At 47.2% G+C, this 20,306-nt stretch overlaps 2 protein-coding genes across 4 annotated transcripts in view; both read right to left on the bottom strand.

The window, feature by feature from the left end:
• The window catches only part of EPG5 (ectopic P-granules 5 autophagy tethering factor), an 82,567-nt gene extending 77,975 nt beyond the window's left edge, over positions 1 to 4,592 (bottom strand). The window contains 1 exon segment of the mRNA XM_048504315.1: positions 4,491 to 4,592. Within this exon segment, the coding sequence (XP_048360272.1) occupies positions 4,491 to 4,547 (57 nt within the window). The 5' untranslated portion in view covers positions 4,548 to 4,592.
• A 2,369-nt stretch (positions 4,593 to 6,961) lies between these two features.
• PSTPIP2 (proline-serine-threonine phosphatase interacting protein 2) overlaps positions 6,962 to 20,306 on the bottom strand; it is a 62,907-nt gene continuing 49,562 nt past the window's right edge. For all 3 annotated transcript variants that reach the window (XM_048503922.1, XM_048503920.1, XM_048503921.1), the window contains 5 exons: positions 18,324 to 18,420; positions 17,133 to 17,217; positions 14,405 to 14,439; positions 10,328 to 10,390; positions 6,962 to 7,445 (listed from right to left, as the gene is read on the bottom strand). In XM_048503922.1, coding sequence (XP_048359879.1) covers positions 10,338 to 10,390; positions 14,405 to 14,439; positions 17,133 to 17,217; positions 18,324 to 18,420 — 270 coding nt within the window. In that variant the 3' untranslated portion in view covers positions 6,962 to 7,445; positions 10,328 to 10,337. The remainder of the gene's footprint in view (positions 7,446 to 10,327; positions 10,391 to 14,404; positions 14,440 to 17,132; positions 17,218 to 18,323; positions 18,421 to 20,306) is intronic.

The following is a 20,306-nucleotide window of genomic DNA, read 5'->3' on the forward strand; positions in this document are numbered from 1 at the left end:
CTAGATATCTGCCCACCCCTACCTCATAAGCCCCTTATTGCCTTCTAGTTCAAAAAATTAAGATCCACTGTTTCTTTTTTAAAACATGAAACCAAAGTGCTTAAGAGCAGGTTTGAAAATAGTTTCTTATCTAGTCAACTGGAACAAATGAGATTTTCCCTTCGAGTGACCAGGCAACAATGTTGTCCAAAAATACATTTTCTATCCCCCTTGGTCCATGAAATTAAAATCACAAGATATCATGGTCAGTCAGGACAGCAAAATGTTCTACAGTAGCTTTGGCAGGTCTACAAAGAGTTCTGTAACAATGTATTGGCGAAGACTTTCACGGCAGGAATCACTGGGGGGCTGTGTGGTTTCCGAGCTGTATAGCCATGTTCTAGTTGCATTTTCTCCTGGTGTTTCGTCTGCATCTGTGGCTGGCATCCTCTGAAGATGCCAGCCACAGATGCAGGCAAAACGTCAGGAGAAAATGCTATTAGAACACAGCCATACAGCCCGAAAACTACACAACACCCCAGTTCTGTAACAGCATTCATCTAAACAGTCATAACTTGCATAATGAAGAAGAAGAAGAGTTTGGATTTATATCCCCCCTTTCTCTCCTGTAGGAGACTCAAAGGGGCTTACAACCTCCTTTCCCTTCCCCCCTCACAACAAACACCCTGTGAGGTAGGTGGGGCTGAGAGAGCTCCGAGAAGCTGTGACTAGCCCAAGGTCACCCAGCTGGGGTGTGTGGGAGTGTACAGGCTAATCTGAATTCCTCAGATAAGCCTCCACAGCTCAAGCGGCAGAGCTGGGAATCAAGCCCGGTTCCTCCAGATTAGATACACGAGCTCTTAACCTCCTACGCCACTGCTGCTCCGCCACTGATGTGAAGACACATCAGATTTTCCCATTTGAAGGTCTTAATATTTGCAGGTTTGCAAGATAACTTAAGAGACAGTATTGAGGCTGGGTGAAAATGGTGCTGTTGTACAACATCTAAACAACCACAAGAAGTACAACAGCAGCCCACAATGCTACACGTTCTGAGCACATTTAACTGGATCTTAATACATGGAAAACAAGCTGGCCTGTTCAAATATGCAACTCCAACCTACTCTACAGAACCGCTTGGCTTTTCTTCACGGAGAACTCCGCCAAGTAATGAAAGCTTTCTTTTTAAAAGGAGGAACTAACAGTGCAATCCTACAGAGAGTTACTCTAGTGTAAACGCATTCATTTCAGTGGGCTTAGACGGAGTAATTCTGCAAGGAATGCATTGTGAAACTTTGAACGCGAGCCCAGAGTCAAAACAAACACCATGTGAGAGTCACATTATCCCAAAGAACTGAAGTTAACTAACGTCTCGTATCACGCTCTCTCCAGAAAGAACGCAGAAAGGCTTGATCCCCCCCCCCTCGTTTAAACTGCGATAAGGAAAATCCCAGAAGAATAATCTTTCACGTATCAACCTGCCAATTTAATGTTTACTTTAGAATGACATAATCTGGTTCCTAAATAAAAAAGCTTTCTTTTCTTTAATGAAAGAGGAGATGCTAGTTCTCATTACTGCAGAGACAGACTTCTGGAAGTGAAGACAGATAATGTTGGGTTGCCAACTCTGGGTTGGGACATTCCTGGAAGTTTGGGGGTTACAGCCTGGGGAGGGTGGGGTTTCGAGAGTGGAGAGGCTTCAGAGGGGTATAACACCTTAGAACAGTGGTGGCGAACCTATGACACGGGTGCCAGAGGTGGCACTCAGAGCCCTCTCTGTGGGCACGTGCTCACAGAGTTCATCATGTGTTAAACCCCACTGATTTTCATGGGAAGAACTAAAGCGCGATCCTTTACCTGAGAGTAAGCTCAGTTGCTGGCAATGGGGCTTGCTTCTGAGTAAACCCTCCTAGGTCATGATTCACCTGTTCGAAGAGTTGCACAGTTGCTTCAAAGCAAAGCCACCAACTACCACCAAGCTTACTTCCGAGTAACGCGCGCCTCGGAGCCAACCATTTTTTTCTAAACTAAAACCTCAGTATTCAGGTTAAAGTGCCGCGTTGGCACTTTGCGATAAATAAGTGGGTTTTGGGTTACAATTTGGGCACTCGGTCTCAAAAAGGTTCGCCATCACTGCCTTAGAATCCACCTTCCAAAGCAGTCATTTTGTCCATGAATAGTGATCATTGCCACCTGGAAACCAGTTGCAATCCCAATCAAAGTTAACTATAAGCAACAAGAACTTCATGTGCATTTATTTTTGTGTCATGCTGTGTGTTGACACAGCAGGTGACAAAGAAATCAACTATCCTCCCTCCGCTCGGATTCGAAAACTCAACGCATTCGAGATGACGCATCCCCATCATACACAGAAATTGCATTGTGACACATAATATTTTTGACAGTCATTTTATAAGAAAGACTCCCAATGATTGTCACTCATCATTTGGCATCTAAATTACGTTCCGCAGCATGACACAAAAAAAGAACACGATGTTCCAGCTATTGCTTGTTTATCTGTTAACTTTAATGTACGTCATTCCATTTCTTGACCTCCTGTACGGCCTGTAACGTTCCAACAAATGCAGTTTTGTTGTTCGGTTACAGAATTAAGAGAAGTTAAGAGTATCAGTAATGAGAAAATGTGCTCCTTCGAATATGAAACCCTGAAGGATGAAAAGTTACCTGAGCTCCTAGATTCAAAGAAAAACACGTCAAAATCTAGGGTAGACCGCCTCTGAGTCTGGGGCGTCATTTAGTTATCATTACAAAGTCCCTCCCTTCGCTCGGTAATGGAGACAGTGAGCACTTACTTGCATACAACGCACAATCCTAGCACTTTTTCATTTTGCTTGACGTTCCTCCCATCCTATCTAGCTGCTAATTGTTGTTTTATTTTGAGCTCTGAGTTTAAACCGTTTAACGATACATTTATGTGTTGTTCAGAATGGCTTTTTAGGTGAGACTTTGATCTGCGTGCTTTAAGTTGTTAACAGCCTAGGTGACCCTATGTCAGAAAAACAGAGTAAACATTATTTAAAATGAATAAACAAACAGCACCAGGTACATGCCAAGTTTGTGTGTTCACCCTCTTTACCTTTCATACAAGAAATTTCATTTTATTTATTTGTACCCTACTTTTCTCACCAAAAGGGGACCAAAGCGGCGCCAGCCATGAAAACTGTATATTGGGGGGAGGGGGTGGTTGTTTTACAATTTATGGATTTAAATCCAGCTCATATTTGTTTATATTATTATTATTATTATTTTATATTTTATAATTCTTACTGTAAGCCATTCTGAGCCCCATTTGCTGGGAAAGGGTGGGGTATACACAAAGTGTTCATTTGTCATTCAATCCTCACAACGACCCAGTGTTGCGGGTTAGGTTGAAACAGTGTGACCAGCCCAGGGCCACGCTGCAAGCCTCCACAGCACAAGTGGGGATTCGAACGCAGGTCTCCCAAAATACTAATCTGGCATGACACCACACAGTCTGAGGATTTCTCTTCAGAGAAAAAACATGGAGGTGAATTAAATGTGTGTTAAAATCTGCATAAGGTGGAGAAAGTAGATACAGGGTACTTTTTTCCCCGCACTCAAAATACTAGTAAAAGGAAGCACTTCCACCAGGCATAATTAATCATATGACGCAGTGATGACTACCTGCTTAAGAGTGCTTTACATAGGGATTAGGTTTATTATCTATCCCCAATTACTAACCACAACAAACAAATGGAGCCGCCCTGGAATTCAGAGTATTATTACTTCCAAACAAGAATATTGTATTCAACTGATTAATTCTTCCTCTGAGTTGGGCTAAACACCTCTGAAAACAAACTCAATCTGGATAACATCACCAATTAGGGCTGCCAGCTCTGGGTTGGAAAATACTTGGATATTCTGGGGGTGGAGCTTGAGGAGAGAAAGATGTGGGAGAAATTTCAGTGGGGCATAACGTCATAGAGAGTCCACCTTCCAAAGCAGCAGCGATTTTCTCCAGGAAAACTTGTCTCCATTGCTTGGGAACCTGCTGTCATCCCAGGAGATCTCCAGCCTCCAACTGGAGATTGGCAACTCTAATCACCACACCTGGAAACGATGAGTTCCACACAAAACACATCTTGCACAGGTCTATCCAGTCCCCTTCAGGAACTAAAGGGGAGGAGGGGAGGAAGGAATCCCTCCATCTTGTGGCAAGGGGTTCCTCAAGTCAGCCCATCTTTGAGCTTCCAAGGGAAAGTCCTGCCTTTGCAACCTCTACCAGGTAAGAGGCTAATGGTGGCCCAGGTTAACAGGGTTGCCAACTGGTCTGGAGAAAAATAACCTGCTCATTTAATAGAGTCCTCAGGTGCAGGCAGGTGAAGTTTTTGGTAAGCACCACCCCCTGCGTACATGACATCCCTCTCTTAAAGGGACAGAGCACTTTTCCTCCAGGGGATCGGCAACCCAGGCAGGCAGGGCGGTGGTGGTTGTCCCGGTCGAGCCTTCCTAGGGCTCCCCGCGGTTACCTTGGCTCTGCCCCGGCCACTCTTCGCGCCGCTCCGGGGCTTCACCGCCTCCGCCATCCCGCCCCTCTTCCTGCGGCGGTTGTTTTCACTTCTAACAGATGCACAGTGGGTCACATGACTGAGCTCTTTCCGCCTGCCTCCTCAGCCAATCCCAAGCCAGTGCGGGAAGGGGACGACGGCAAGCGAGGAGGGTTAAAACGCGAAAGTCCAGCAGCGCCCTCTGGTGGCCAGTATGGGAACGGCAGTGCTGGGAAATTACCCATAGCGAAAGGTAAAGGCGACGGAGGGTAGTTAATGCATGAGGTTGCCAATCTCCAGGTCTAGAATCCATGCCCTACGAGGAGAGGTGGGGATGTTTAGTCTGTATAGAAGGTTAAGAGGTGACGTGATGGCCATGTTTAGATATTTGAAGGGATGTCAGGTTGGTGAGGGAACCAGCTTGTTTTCTGCTGCTCCAGAGACCAGGACCAGGAGGAATGGGTTCAAGAGGAAGGAAGAGATTCCACCTAAAATCAGGAAAAACTTCCTGACTGTAAGGGCTGTTTGACAGTGGAATACACTACCTCTGAGTGTAATGGAGTCTCCTACTTTGGAAGTTTTTCAAGAGAGGCCGGATGGCCATCTGTCAGGAGTGCTTTGATTGTGTGTTCCTGCATTTCAGGGGGTTGGACTTGATACCCCTTGGGGTCTCCTCCAAGTCTATGATTCTATAATAGTACCAAAAGACTCCTGTTTAATTTTATTGCCCCAGTGTGGGGAGGGGCGTCTATCCCCAAAAGCATAAGAGGCTGCGAAGTCATCTCATCTGCTAGAGACGACACTTCGCTTCCTTACCTTACATACAGAGGTGGGATCCAGCAGGTTCTCACAGGTTCCCGAGAGTAGGTTACTAATTATTTGTGTGTGCCGAGAGGGGGTTACTAATTGGTGATTTTGCCACGTGATTTTTGCCTTAGTTACGCCCCTCCTCTCAGCAGTGGCGCGCAGAACTTGAAGCAGTCTAGCAGGAGGTGCACCGGCGTGCGTGGCAGCCTGCGCCTGCGTGCATTTGTTTCCCGCCCAAGGACCGGCGCAGTGGCTGTGTCCTTGCCACAGCCCTACCCAGGAATGTCCCGCCCCCGGAATGCCCAGCCACGCCCCCATCGTGCCCCGCCCAGTCCCATTGACGCTACGCCACAGTTTGTATCCCACCACCATGGGAACCTGTTACTAAAAATTTTGGATCCCACCACTGTTTACATACATGTGAGGCTTCCATAAGAAGCAATGGCTTTTGATTGCACCTTTTGCCACTATTCCCCCCCTCCCGCTCCCCGGTGCCCATGTTTACAAATCTCCCATTGGAGGATAGATTTCATGCAGCCACTGAAGCAACCTTGACTTCCTCCATTGCAAAGAGGAAGAGAAGAACACATTGCTGTAGGAACGAGAAATGGATGCTCAGAAGGAGCTGGGAATGAGGACAGAACGAACCGATGCAATTTGATTTATTTAAAATATGTGTGCAGAGTATCACTGCCTCCTAATAAAAGTTTTACAGACTTCATTCACATTTTATCGAACATCTCCATTAGGAAAGCAAATCCATTGCTTTTTTTCACCTTTTACACAGAATCATACAAACAAACCGAACACCTAAAGAGGAAAATGAGACCAAGGGATGAGACGGGGTCTTTCTTTTGCCCCTTTCCAGCTCCTTTTCTAATTTTTAGTGTGTGCCCCTCCTTTCAATATTTAGGTGCTTGAAATGCCAGAGGGGGGCATGGCTCAGAGGCGGAGCTACCAGGGGACAGGGGGTGTGCCACGCACTGGGCGCACGGCTTTGGGTCACGTGGGGGGCAGAAAATTCGACCCCGACCCCTTCCCCCTGCGCCGCTCCTCCCTGTGGCCCCCCCTCACACTTCCTTTAGCAAACTGAGCAAGCTGGAGAACAGGCCTGCCTGTGTTCCCTTCCAGGCTGTAAACGACCTGGTGGGAACTACATTCCTAGGTAGATGTCGCATTTTGTTCTCAGTACTGGGGCCAAAAAAATCCCCTACCTCTGCTCCAGCATCTGTAGTTGCCCTGGTTATATTCTGCATTTCCTTCAAAGAGCTCAGGGCAATACACATGTGTAAGGGGTATTTCTTTTTATCCTCACAGCCAGAGGTGGGATCCAGCCGGTTCTCACAGGTTCCCGAGAGTAGGTTACTAATCATTTGTGTGTGCCGAGAGGGGGTGACTAATTGGTGATTTTGCCACGTGATTTTTGCCTTCGTTACGCCCCTCCTCTCAGCAGTAGCGCGCAGAACTCGAAGCAATCTAGCAGGAGGTGCACCGGCGGGCGTGGCAGCCTGCGCCTGCGTGCATTTGTTTCCCGCCCAATGACCGGCGCAGCGGCTGCATCCTTGCCACAGCCCCGCCCCGGAATGCCCCGCCCCGTAATACCCGGCCACGCCCCCATCGTGCCCCGCCCAGCCCCATTGGCGCTACGCCACAGTTTGGATCCCACCACCATGGGAACCTGTTACTAAATTTTTTGGATCCCACCACTGCTCACAGCGACCTGTGAGGTAAGCTAGACATAGGAATTCTCTGGAGGCCGTTTACTCAGGTCCACAGCCAGGTATGGATTTGAGCCTGGAACTTCCCCATCCAGATTTGGCATTCCAGAGGCCGTACACTGACAATTGCACAAAGAGACTCCCCCCCTGCAGAACTTTGCTTTTTAAAAAAATTAAAATTCATAGTTTCTGGTGGCATTTTGTGGTAGTTCTTTTAAAAATCACTCTTCTGTGTATCTTCTTCCTTGTGTGGAAAGCGCCTCGTTATGGTTGTGAGACGGAGAATAAGTCCAGCCGAAGAGAAGTCACTTTTTGGGGAGGAAACCTCAGGTTTCGATAACATCATCTGGATCACTCTTTGCTTTTTTTTTCTTCCCTCACGGAGGTACAGTTAGACAAAAAGGCTTCAGATCTAGGGAAGAAAAAAAATAACATAGAAATATAGAACTGGAAGGGGCGTCAAAGGTCTTCTAGTCCAACCCCCTGCACAATGCAGGAATATCATAACTACCCCACTCCAGGGGCATACCACCCAGGGGGACATATGGGGTCAAATGTCCTCGGGCTGTGGCCATTTAGTTATGTGGGAGGAGGAAAATCGCCCCCACACCCCTCCCCCCCGGGTCCATACACTGACTTCATGGGAGGAGTCAGAGTCCTAAACTTTCAGAACTATTAAACCGTTTTTGAACTGTTGCTTATTTGTCTGTGGGTCTTACACTCCGTTCTGGCCAAATGCAAGGCACCTGATTTTAGTTTGCTTGGGGAACAGAACAGGTCTCTTCCCATGTTCGATCCCCACAGCTCCGGGAATTTCCCCACCTGGAATTGCCAACCCTATCAAGCAGGTTACGATGCCATAGAGGCCATTCTAAGCAAGCATTTTCTCAGCAGTTTCCCTGAAGAAAATGGCTGCTTTGGAGGACAGACTTCACGAAGCCCAGAGTTGGCAACACCGTTTCTACTGTAGACACTCAGAAGTTAAGACTCATAGCCAAAAAAAGCAGGAGGGAATATCCTGTTTCACTGACGAATCTGAACTCCCCAGGTCGACAACCCAAGCAGATCCTGTTATGGTACCCTGTTTCCCCGAATATAAGACATCCCCTGAAAATAAGACGTAGTAGAGGTTTTGCTGAAGTGCAAAATATAAGGCATCCCCCGAAAGTACGACGTGGCAAAGTTTTTGTTTGGAAGCATGCCCGACAAACAGAACACAGAAAAATAAGTCATCCCCTGAAAATAAGACATAGCGCATCTTTGGGAGCAAAAATTAATAAAATACACTGTCTTGTTTTCGGGGAAACACGGTATGTGGAAAAAAAGAGAGTCTAGAGCCGTAGTGGCAAACCTATGGCACTCCAGATGTTCATGGACTACAATTCCCATCAGCCCCTGCCAGCATTGTCTAGAGCAACTTGTGATTGGTGCAAGAGACTGTGGCACTGTTCCTATGGAAGACTACTGCTGGGCAAAGTGCTAGCTTGAACCTTATAAGGGCAGTGTATAGAACTCTGTATGTATATTAAGTCTTCTTACTTATTTATTTTATTTATTTATTTATGTTTCAAATTTCTATCCCGCCCCGTCCCCGAAGGGCTCTGGGCGGCGCACAACATATAATGGATACAATCATAAAATATCATAAATAAACTAAAACTTATAAAAGCAGCGAAACTAACTACACATTAACATTTAAAATGTGAAATGAGTAAAAGCACAAGTATAGGTATAGGTGGCGCCCGATACCTAATATCAAATACTTCCCCCTAGAGATAAAAGGCGTCCCACCCCCACTTAAAACCTACCCTCATCGCTGGGGATGGCAGGACCCCTCAATACGAGAGGGATCTCTCGATGCAACCGCCCCAGGGGCAGGGTGCAAGGGGGCACCATGTCAGCAGCTGGACACTCCAAAGGCCCGGTGGAACAACACAGTCTTACAGGCCCCGCGGAACTCACCCAGATCTGCAGGGGTCTGGACAGCTGGAGGAAGGGTGTTCCACCAGGCCGGGGCCAGTGTCAGAAAGGTCCTGGCCCGTGTGGAGGCTACAGTCGCGATCATAGAGGGGCCAGGGGCCACCAGTAAGCTGGCCTCTGCAGAGCGCAGAGGCCGAAGTTGGGACATATGGGGTGATGCGGTCCCCGGTTGCAACGAGGGTCCCAGGCCGCGAAAAGCCCAAAGCACAAAACCCACACCTTGAAGATGATTCGGAATTCAACGGGGAGCCAATGCAGCTGTCGCAACACAGGCTGGATGTGTTCTCTGAAGGCTTCCTGTGAGCAGCCGAAGCTGCCGCATGTTGGACCAGTTTTAACTTCCTAATCAAACGCAAGGGAAGGCCGGGCGTGACAGCGAAGTTACAATAGTCCGTAGCCTGGAGGTGACCGCTGCATGGACTGCCAGTGGCCAGATCCACTTGGGAGAGGAAGGGAGCCAACCGCCGGGCCTGGCGAAGATGGAAAAATGCAGTCCTGGTTGTATGGGCCACCTGGGTCTCCATTGAGAGAGACGCATCCAGGTGGACCCCCAGACTGCGAACAGAGGGGGGGTCGGCGCCTAATGAGTATCTCCTCTCCCACACCGGGCGGCTGGAAATCCCTAACCTCACCCCCCGCGGTTCAGCCAGAGGGATCTCCGTCTTCGATGGATTCAGTTGCAACCTGCTCTGCTGCAACCAACCAGCTACCGCCTCCAAACAATGCTGGAGAGCCGCAGGGGCGGCAACCGCTCCCCCCTCCATCAACAGAATGAGCTGAGTGTCATCAGCATATTGATGACAGATCAGCCCAAAGCTCCGCACCAACTGAGCAAGTGGTCGCATATAGATGTTAAATAATAGCGGGGATAGCAGCGCTCCCTGCGGTACTCCTGTGTAGCTTTAAAACTTTGCATAGTGTTTGTATAGTGCCACTATCAAGTAAAACCTTCCCGTGGAAAGAACATCTTTTGTGAAGTGTCTTGCTCCAAGAATGTGGCAGGCTGCTGAGGGTAAGCGGACTACTAGACTTCCTTGTCTACTACGGGTAGCTCCACTGTACTCTGCAGAAAGATCCTTTCCTGCCCTCGGAATGTATGGACACAAGATTCATTTTCCAGATGTTGCAAGAGCGTCCCATGTGAGGCACTTCCTCAGCATTTGCAACGTCAGGTTTACTACGCAGTTTCAAAATGTTGGCACCACACACTTTCAAAGGAGTGGAATTTCCCTCCCCCTGCTTCAAGCCGTGAACATTGTTGAGTGACAGGAAATAACTCCCCGATCTAATCTCTTCTAGGAAAGAAAAACTTACTCTTTCCATGCTAGTGATGTTGTATTAAACTGTATCCATCCACCGTAGAGTATTCAGGGTCTCCTGCGAAGAACAGGTCACAGTAAATTTATATTGGGAAAGGCAAGAAGGTTAACCGTATTCTGAACTTAAAACGGTATTGTCGTGAATCCTCGTGCCAGAATTCCTGGCAAAAAGTAGTTCAAGGAAAATTGCTGGTCGCAGACAGAATTTGCAGCATTATAAAACTCTGGTTGCCAAGTCCACCCGGGCCACCGACAGTGTTGGTGGAGGTAGGGATGCCAATTCCACGTTGGGAAACCTAGGGGTGACAGGTACCTCAGTGGGGTACAATCAGTTGTGGGACTCAGCCGGTTCACACTGGTTCACCAGAACCTGTACCTAAATTTTTGTCCAGTTTGGTGAACCAGTTGTTACGAACATAAGAACATAAGAAAGAGCCTGCTGGATTAGAGACCAGAGTCCATCTACTCCAGCACTCTGCTACTTGCAGTGGCCCACCGGGTGCCTTTGGGAGCTCACCTGCAGGACGTGAAAGCAATGGCCTTCTGCTGCTGCTGCTGCTGCTCCCGAGCACCTGGTCTGCTAAGGCATTTGCAATTTCAGATCAAGGAGGATCAAGATTGGTAGCCATAGATCGACTTCTCCTCCATAAATCTGTCCATGCCCTTTTTAAAGCTATCCAAGTTAGTGGCCATCACCACCTCCTGTGGCAGCATATTCCAAACACCAATCACACATTGAGTGAAAAAATGTTTCCATTTATTTATTTATTTATTTATTTATTTATTTATTTATTTATTACATTTATATACCGCCCTCCCTGAAGGCTCAGTCCTAATTCTCTCCCCACCCCGCCACCCCGCCCGCTTTAGTATTTTCAATGAATGCCCCCTGGTTCTAGTATTGTGAGAAAGAGAGAAAAATTTCTCTCTGTCAACATTTTCTACCCCATGCATAATTTTATAGACTTCAATCATATCCCCCCCTCAGACGTCTCCTCTTCAAACTAAAGAGTCCCAAACGCTGCAGCCTCTCCTCATAAGGAAGGTGCTCCAGTCCCTCAATCATCCTCGTTGCCCTTCTCTGCACTTTCTCTATCTCTTCGATATCCTTTTTGAGATGTGGCGACCAGAACTGAACACAGTACTCCAAGTGAGGTCGCACCACTGCTTTATATAAGGGCATGACAATCTTTGCAGTTTTATTCTCAATTCCTTTCCTAATGATCCCCAGCATAGAGTTTGCCTTTTTCACAGCTGCCATGCATTGAGATGACATTTTTCCACACACCCTATGGTAAGAATTAGGGTTAGAGTTAAGGGAGGGAGGGAGGGAGGGGGCCCAGTATCTAGTTTTCCCCCACACACCTATGGTAAGAATTAGGGTTAGAGTTAAGGGGGGAGGGGGTCCAGCATCTGATTGCTTCCCACATACCATATAGTAAGAATTAGGGTTAGGGTTAAGGGAGGGAGGGAGGGAGGGAGGGAGGAGGCCCAGCACCTTTTTTTTCCAGGTATGGGTAGAGGTACTTATACGGGTAGCACTACAGTTACCATAAGGGTTACAGTTAAGGTTAGGATTTAAATAAGGTTAGGGTTGGGGTAGGGCTAAGTTTAGGGGTAGGGTAGGGGTACAGTTAGGCTTAGGGGTAGGTTAAAGTAAAAGTTAGTGTAAGTTTTAATGTTAGGGTTATGGGTAGGGTAGGGGTAGGGGTAGGATTAGGTGTAGGGGCAGATGTAGGGGTAGGGGTACAATTGGAGTTAGGGTTAAGGTTAGCGTTAGGGTTTTGTGTAGAGTTAGAGTAGACGTAAAAGTACAGATAGGGTTAGGGTTATAGGTCAGGGTGTGGGTGAGGGTTAGTGTTAGGGTTAAGGTTAAGGTTAAGGTTAGGGATAGGGTTAGAGTTGATTTAGGATTAGGGTTAGGGTAAGGGGTAGGGGTACGGGTACTGGGGGTGAGGTTGAGGGGGTTAGGGTTGGTATTAGTGTGAGGGTGAGTTTGAGGGCGAGGGTGATGTTCAGGGTGATGGTTTTGGTGAGGGTAAGGGTAAGGGTAAGGGGTGAGGGTTAAGGAAGGGAGGGCAAAGGGGCCTATCTATGTACTTTTGACTGTCACTTTCTCTCTGCCTAACCTCCCCTTCAGACAGCCAACGTACTGCAGTTCATGGAGGAAAGATCTCTCAGCAGCCACTAGCCACGGTAACTAAAGGAAAACCTCTGAATGCCTCTGAATCCTGGTGCTAGGAGGCAACATTCGGGGAAGTTCTCAGCTCCATGCCTTGCAGTTGGCCCCTCAAAATAAATAGGTGTCACCTGTGTGAGACAGCATGTTGGTAAAGATGGAGCCAGCATGGTGTAGTGGTTAAAAGCAGGTGGATTCTAATCTGTAGAACCGGGTTTGATTCCCCACTCCTCTACCTGAGTGGCAGAAGCTTATCTGGTGAACCAGATGTATTTCCACACTACTTCACTCCTGCTGGGTGACCTTGGGCTGTCTCAGCCCCATCTACTTCACAAGGTGTTTGTTGTAGGCAGGGGCGTAGCTGCAGAAAATGGAGCCTGCGGGCAGATTCCAAGTTTTCCACCCACCCCCCATGTGCCACCGCCCGCCACTTACGTTAGCTGGTTGCATTGGTCTGGTAGGGCAGGACTCGGCAGGCCTCTGCCAGCCCTGGTGGGGCTGGGCAGAGGTGCCCTGCAGCAGCCTCTGCTAGCCCTGGTGGCGATGGGAGGAGGAGGAGGGGTGTGGGGGCAATTTTCCACCCCACACGTGACCGCAATGGCATCCGCTCATGACACCTGTCCCCACCCAGCCCCGTGGTAGCTACACCACTGGTTGTGGGGAGAGGAAGGGAAAAGAGCTTGTAAGTCACCTTGAGTCTCCTTACAAGAGATAAAAGTGGATATAAATCCAAATCCAAAGTCGTCGTCTTCTAGATGGACCACTGGTTTGGTCCAACTTATGTTGCTTCAAGAATGCAACAAACTACTTCATCATTACTGCATCACTACTTCTGTTGTTCTTAATTTGTATTTATTTACAGTAATTGCTGCTATCAGGTTTTTAATGGGGTTAAGTTATATTTTTGTACTTATATGCTGTCACTGAGAACAGCTATATTGTGAACCGCCTTGAGCCCTTTGGGGGTGAGGCAGCCTATAAATCTAACAAATAAACAAATAAATAAAAATAAATAAATTACATCTAGTGTTTCTGTTTCTATAAAAAATTTTTTTAAAAAAATCCAATGAAAGTGTAACCCCCATGCTCAGAATGGGTTGACCCAGAAAGGGGTGGAGACTCAAAGCAGCAGAAGGCTGCAGAGCTCATGTAGTTTGGAGGAGACAAGGCTACCAGACTCGGACCTTGGTTTGTATAAGCCCTTAACACCTTAAGGTAACTGTAATGTTGTTGGGAACTAGTGGGAAGGTAGTTGTTTATTTTTTGCTATTTTGTAAATGTTGGAGTTTATTGTTTCAGGGTTTTTATGTTTGTAATGGGTGAGAGTTCTCCTGGAAACCTTCATCCTGTTGAATCCTGTTCACCAAGCCCTTGGAGTCTTCAGGAGCCAACCCACTTGCAAAGAAGAATTGGACTTGGCAATATCAGAAGACTGGAACTAGAAGGACCTGAAGTGAAACCTGGACCTTGAAGTGTGATGTTAAATGTTGATGTTTGATGTTATATGTTAAGAAAGTAAACCATTTTGTTTTTTAAAATTTTGTTGTTGCAAACTCATTCCAAGTTCTGCCCCACAGAACCCACAGATGGAGGTTACAAAAGCAGAAAGGGTCATACAGAAAACGAGGGGAGCAGAAAGCCAATATCACAGCAAAATCTCAGGGGCCGCATCCAGATTACAGAAAGCGGTTCCCTGGGAGAAAAGGGCGACTTTGGAAAGTGGACTCTATGACATCATACCCCATTGAGGCCCCGCCCCTCCCCAAGCCCCGCCCCTCCCCAGGCTCCACACCCGAATTCTCCAGGAATTTCCACTCCTGGATCTGCCAAAGCTGAACAGTACTTGATAGATTTGGGACGCAGGACATTTCAGAGGACACGTTGCCAACTTACCTGACCCGCTGGATGGTACTGGTAACTGTGGCCTCCTGCAAAGAGAAGATGATCTTAATAATACACGGCATTTATAAAGCACCTTAGCATGTACAAGGTGCTTCCCAAACAAAGCCAGCATGATGTAGTGGTTAAGAGCAAGTGGACTCTAATTTGGATACTTTGGGTTTGATTCGCCCACTCCTTCACGTGAGCGGCGGACTCTTAGAAGATGAACTGGCTTTGTTTCCCCACTCCTCCACATTTAGCCTTCCTGATGACCTTGGCCCTGTCACAGTTCTCTCAGAACTCTCTCAGCCCCGCCTATCTCACAAGGTGCTTGTTGTGGGGAGAGGAAGGGGAAGGAGTTGGTAACCTGCCTTGAGAATCCTTCCAGGACAGAAAGGCGGGGTATAAATCCAAACCCTTCTTCTTCTTCCTCTACCTCAGTGCTGAACTATCTTGTCGTGACGTATATTAAAAAGAAAGGGTCACAAAAGGGTCATCTTCAAGTCAGCAGAAGTTTGCCCAACACAGAGGCCGGAATATGCTCCGGGGGTCCCATTAGTTGTGGGGTGCTGCAGGGGGTAATCCTCTCCCCTATATAATTTAACATCCATATGATATGGACATATAGTTTATGACGTTGGAAGAAGAAGGAGAAGGAGAAGAAGAGGAAGAAGAAGAGGAAGAGGAAGAGGAAGGAAGAGGAAGAGGAAGAGTTTGGATTTATATCCCCCCTTTCTCTCCTGCAGGAGACTCAAAGGGGCTTACAATCTCCTTGCCCTTCCCTCATCACAACAAACACCCTGAGATAGGTGGGGCTGAGAGAGCTCCGAGAAGCTGTGACTAGCCCAAGGTCACCCAGCTGGCGTGTGTGGGAGTGTACAGGCTAATCTGAATTCCCCAGATAAGCCTCCACAGCTCAGGCGGCAGAGTGGGGAATCAAACCCGGTTCCTCTAGATTAGATACACAAGCTCTTTGCCACTGCTGCTCTAAGCCATTGTATTTAATCATTGGCTCCCGGTGGAGTTCCGGATCATCTTCAAGGTGCTGGTGTTGACCTTCAAGGCCTTACGCGGCCTGGGACCCTCGTATCTTCGAGACCGCATCACCCCATATGTCCCTGCACGGCCTCTCCGTTCGGTGGAGGCCAATTTATTAGTGGTCCCTGGCCCCTCAATGATGCGGCTGGCCTCCACGCGGGCCAGGGCCTTTACGGCTCTGGCCCCGGCCTGGTGGAACACCCTCCCTCCGGCTGTTCGGGCCCTGCGGGACCTTAACGAGTTCCGCAGGGCCTGTAAAACGGAGTTGTTCCGCCGGGCCTTTGGAGGGACCAGCCGCTGAAATGGTGCCCCCCAGTCGGCCTTTTCATCTAGGCCACCATCTATTATGACTCGCCGCCCTCCTCCCTCTCTCTTCTGGGGAGAATTTTAAAGTAGGGTTGGTCGGGCGCCCTAGTATTATTACTATTGTTGTTGTTATCGCTGTTTTAAAGATTTTAATAACTTTTATTTATATCGTATGTTGTACACCGCCCAGAGCCCCCCGGGGATGGGGCGGTATAAAAGCTGAAACAATAAATAAATGAATGAATGAATGAATGAATGAATGAATAAATAAATAAATAAATAAATAAATAAATAAAGTTATAAGAGAGTAATTCACTGGGCACCAAGCACTTCAGAAGTTTACTTTAGTTGGAAGAAACGAAACTCATGGGGCAGCCTGACACTAAGTTTTTCAGGTGGTTTGGGAAAACAGGGCCCCATCAAGCAGAAGCTCACAAATACAGATAAAGGTAAAATAGAAACCAGTAGTTGTTATAGAAACCTCTTACGCAAGGTGTTTTTGACTTAAGTTTCACCAAACATGGGAATGGGCAAGGTGTGGTAAAAGGTGGGATGAGATGACCAGGTCTGTACGTCATCTTGACTCAAACCAATGGTCAGAAGACAAGGAGGGATGTTTGTAAGAGGGTATAAATTATGTTACGCAAGCAACAGCCCCTTGAACCTCCTCCCTGTTGCTAACAGAGGAGAGTTCCCTCTTCTGTGCAGAATTGAAAGAAAACACTAAATCTCTGAACACTGAAGAAGCTTTTTATTTATTTATTTATTTATTTATTTATTTATTTATTTATTTATTTATTTATTTATTTATTTATTTATTTATTTATTTATTTATTTATTTATTTATTTATTTATTTATTTATTGTTCCACTTCTATACCGTCCTCCCCCAAAGGGCTCAGGGTGGTTTACACCAGTGACAGGACAAGTGGATATATAAAACATATACAAATTTAAAAGCAGCATTCAGTTTCTATCACCAATTAAAATACGGATGGCATCCAGCATTAAAACTCCTCCAAGAGGGAACAGCGGGCCTTAGTTGTTTCCAGGCACCCAATCAGCAGCTGGGTTCTCCAAAGGCTGGCTGGTGATTGGATGGTTATTTTTGTAACGGGCCAGAGCTTTTGCTCTGTGGACAGGGCCTTTGCCCTGTGCCTATCACATATGTGACCCGACCCCCCCAGCACAGCTGGTTCAGAGTTTGGGCTGGGTTGCCTTCAATATGCTAATGACACCCAGCTTTTTCTGTTGATATAGGGACAGTCAAATATTTTGGTTCAGTGTCTGGAAGCCGTGGCGAGATGGCTATGCCGGAGCAGGCTGGAACTAAATGCATCAAAGACCTATGTGGGGTGGGGGGGATGGGGATTCTAGGTTGGTCCCTTTGTTCTCACCTCCCCATTCCTGATGCCGGGGCTTGATTTCTTCCAGAGCCTGAATTCTTCTGGGTGTTGTAATAATTCTCATAGGTCACGGGAGCTGCCAACAATAAAAAGGGGACGAGTAAAAAATAAGTCTGAATGAAAAAAAAGTCGCAGCAACATCCAAGGTTGGTTATGCCCAGAACTCAAAAGGTATTTATTGCTAGGGTTGGAGAATTCAGATGAAACAAATCCCAAATTCGGCCCAAATCTTGGCGAATTCGGGCATATTCGGACAAAAATTGCCCAAATATGTCCTGCCCAAATATGAACAAATCCGAATGCAAAATATTCTGGCTTTGGGGGGTATTTTTGGTGTTTTTTGCATTTCGGCCTGCAGGGGTGCATTTTTAGAGCTAGTGGCACCAACATTTCAGGGTATCACTTGGAGACTGTTCTGATGGTATCATCTGAGTTTGGTGAAGTTAGGTCTGAGTTTGGTATCATCTGAGTTTGGTGAAGTTATGTACTACAGTTCCCATCATCCCCTGCCAGCATGATGCTGTAGTACATAACTTCACTAAACTCAGATGATACCAAACTCAGACCTAACTTCACCAAACTTAGATGATACCATCAGAAAGATGCTGGCAGGGGATGATGCTGGCAGGGGATGATGGGAATGGTAGTCTATAACATCACCAAACTTAGATGATACCATCAGAAAGATGCTGGCAGGGGATGATGCTGGCAGGGGATGATGGGAATGGTAGTCTATAACATCACCAAACTTAGATGATACCATCAGAAAGATGCTGGCAGGGGATGATGCTGGCAGGGGATGATGGGAATGGTAGTCTATAACATCACCAAATCTTAGATGATACCATCATCAGGAAAGATGCTGGCAGGGGGGATGATGCTGGCAGGGGATGATGGGAATGGTAGTCTATAACATCACCAAACTTAGATGATACCATCAGAAAGATGCTGGCAGGGGATGATGCTGGCAGGGGATGATGGGAATGGTAGTCTATAACATCACCAAACTTAGATGATACCATCAGAATGATGCTGGCAGGGGATGATGCTGGCAGGGGATGATGCTGGCAGGGAATGATGCTGGCAGGGGATGATGGGAACGGCAGTCTATAACATCTGGAGGGCCGCGAGTTTGACACCTATTTACTGGGGCTTCAGGCACCCAGCCGTTGTTCCACTTACTTGGCGGGAAGGTTCCTGTTTTGTGAATGTTTACGAAGCACTGAATGTCTTTTTCGATGCTGCACATTTCTAGGCTCTTCCGGACTTCCTCGTAGCACTGTAAAGTGCAAGGGACTTTTTGTAAAAAAACAATACTCTCTAATAGCAAGAAAAGAACAAAGTAATTCCACCAACTTAAAAGGAGGCTCAGTAAAACTGAGTGGAAATTGGATCACGAGGTGCTATTCTTCCCATAAGCACCATGTAGGAAACCTGGCAAACCCAATTAGCCCGCCCTCCCAGCCCGAAGGGAATAGAAACCTGCAGTCAAGGTGTTCTGTATTTTTTTTTGTAAGACACATCATTAAGGAGTTTCCTTGGGTCAAACCAAATGCTACGTCCTTAGAAGCACTGGTGCTGTTATATTATTGTTTTGTACTTAATGCAGTTTTTAAAAGTTTTCTTTGGTTTTTTTCTAGGGTTTTTTTGGATAGAAATAAAAACTTTTCTGCATGTTCACCCACTGAAACCTAATGGTTTTGAAAGGCCCAGAAGTTAGGGGCCCCATCCAAAGTGGGGGCTGGGGCAAATCCAGTGGTGGGATCCAAAAATTTTAGTAACAGGTTCCCCATGGTGGTGGGATTCAAACAGTGTAGTAGCACCAGTGGGGCTGGGCGGGGCCCAATAGGGGCGTGGCCGGGCATTCCGTGGGCGGGGCATTAATAATTTCTCTGCTACTGTAAAAAACTCTTACTTTAAAAAAAAGTTCCTAATTTCCAGCTGGTATCTTTCTGTCCATAATTTAAACTCATTATAGCAAGTCCTATCATCTACTGCCAACAGAAACAACTACTTCTCCTCTAATTGACTGCCTGTCAAATACTGAATACTTTCAAATACTTCATTTTGTTTGTAGAAATCAAAAGAAGGATACTTTCCTTAAACAAGGAACTTTACCATATTTCTAAAACATGTTTTTCAAACAGCCCAACAGGGAGAATGATCCCGTTTTCTACCTACGCTAACCAGCCACATAGGAAACAACAGGACTTTATGATTTTTGGACCTCATGGAATTTCTAACAGAAAAGCAGACCCAATTAATAACCCCCTCTCAGCACACACAAATAATTAGTAACCCCCTCTCGGGAACTGGTGAGAACCTGCTGGATCCCACCTAGAGCGCACCTGCTCTTAACCACTACACCACGCTGGATCACATTAGGCCAGCAGGCTGCAGGTGGAAGTTAAGCCAGCCTTTTAGCGGGCATAAGTCCATTGCAGTCCATTGAGGCTCCTCAGCAACAGGGAGGCTGTTTAACTTTTCCACCCTCCCCATGCTGCCAGGAAGTCACTTTGAGGGCAGCAGCCGGGCCCGACCATGGGGCCGCAGCCAGCTGCCCAGCTTGTGGATGGGGCTACCTGCCAGTAAAAAAAGAGGCAAAAAAAGAGGAGCAGCAGTGGCATAGTGGTTAAGAGCAGGTGCATTCTAATCTGGAGGAACCGGGTTTGATTCCCAGCTCTGCCACTTGGGCTGTGGAGGCTCATCTGGGGAATTCAGATTAGCCTGTACACTCCCACACACGCCAGCTGGGTGACCTTGGGCTAGTCACAGTTCTTCGGAGCTCTCTCAGCCCCACCTACCTCACAGGGTGTTTGTTGTGAGGGGGGAAGGGCAAGGAGATTGTAAGCCCCTTTGAGTCTCCTGCAGGAGAGAAAGGGGGGATATAAATCCAAACTCCTCCTCCTCCTCCTCCTCCTTAGGAGCAGCAGTGGTGTAGGAGGTTAAGAGCTCATGTATCTAATCTGGAGGAACCGGGTTTGATTCCGCGCTCTGCCGCCTGCGCTGTGGAGGATTATCTGGGGAATTCAGATTAGCCTGTGCACTCCAACACACGCCAGCTGGGTGACCTTGGGCTAGTCACAGCTTCTCGGAGCTCTCAGCCCCACCTACCTCACAGGGTGTTTGTTGTGAGGGGGGAAGGGCAAGGAGATTGTCAGCCCC

This window comes from Sphaerodactylus townsendi, linkage group LG07, assembly GCF_021028975.2.
Source record: "Sphaerodactylus townsendi isolate TG3544 linkage group LG07, MPM_Stown_v2.3, whole genome shotgun sequence".
In the NCBI taxonomy this organism is placed as follows: domain Eukaryota; kingdom Metazoa; phylum Chordata; class Lepidosauria; order Squamata; family Sphaerodactylidae; genus Sphaerodactylus; species Sphaerodactylus townsendi.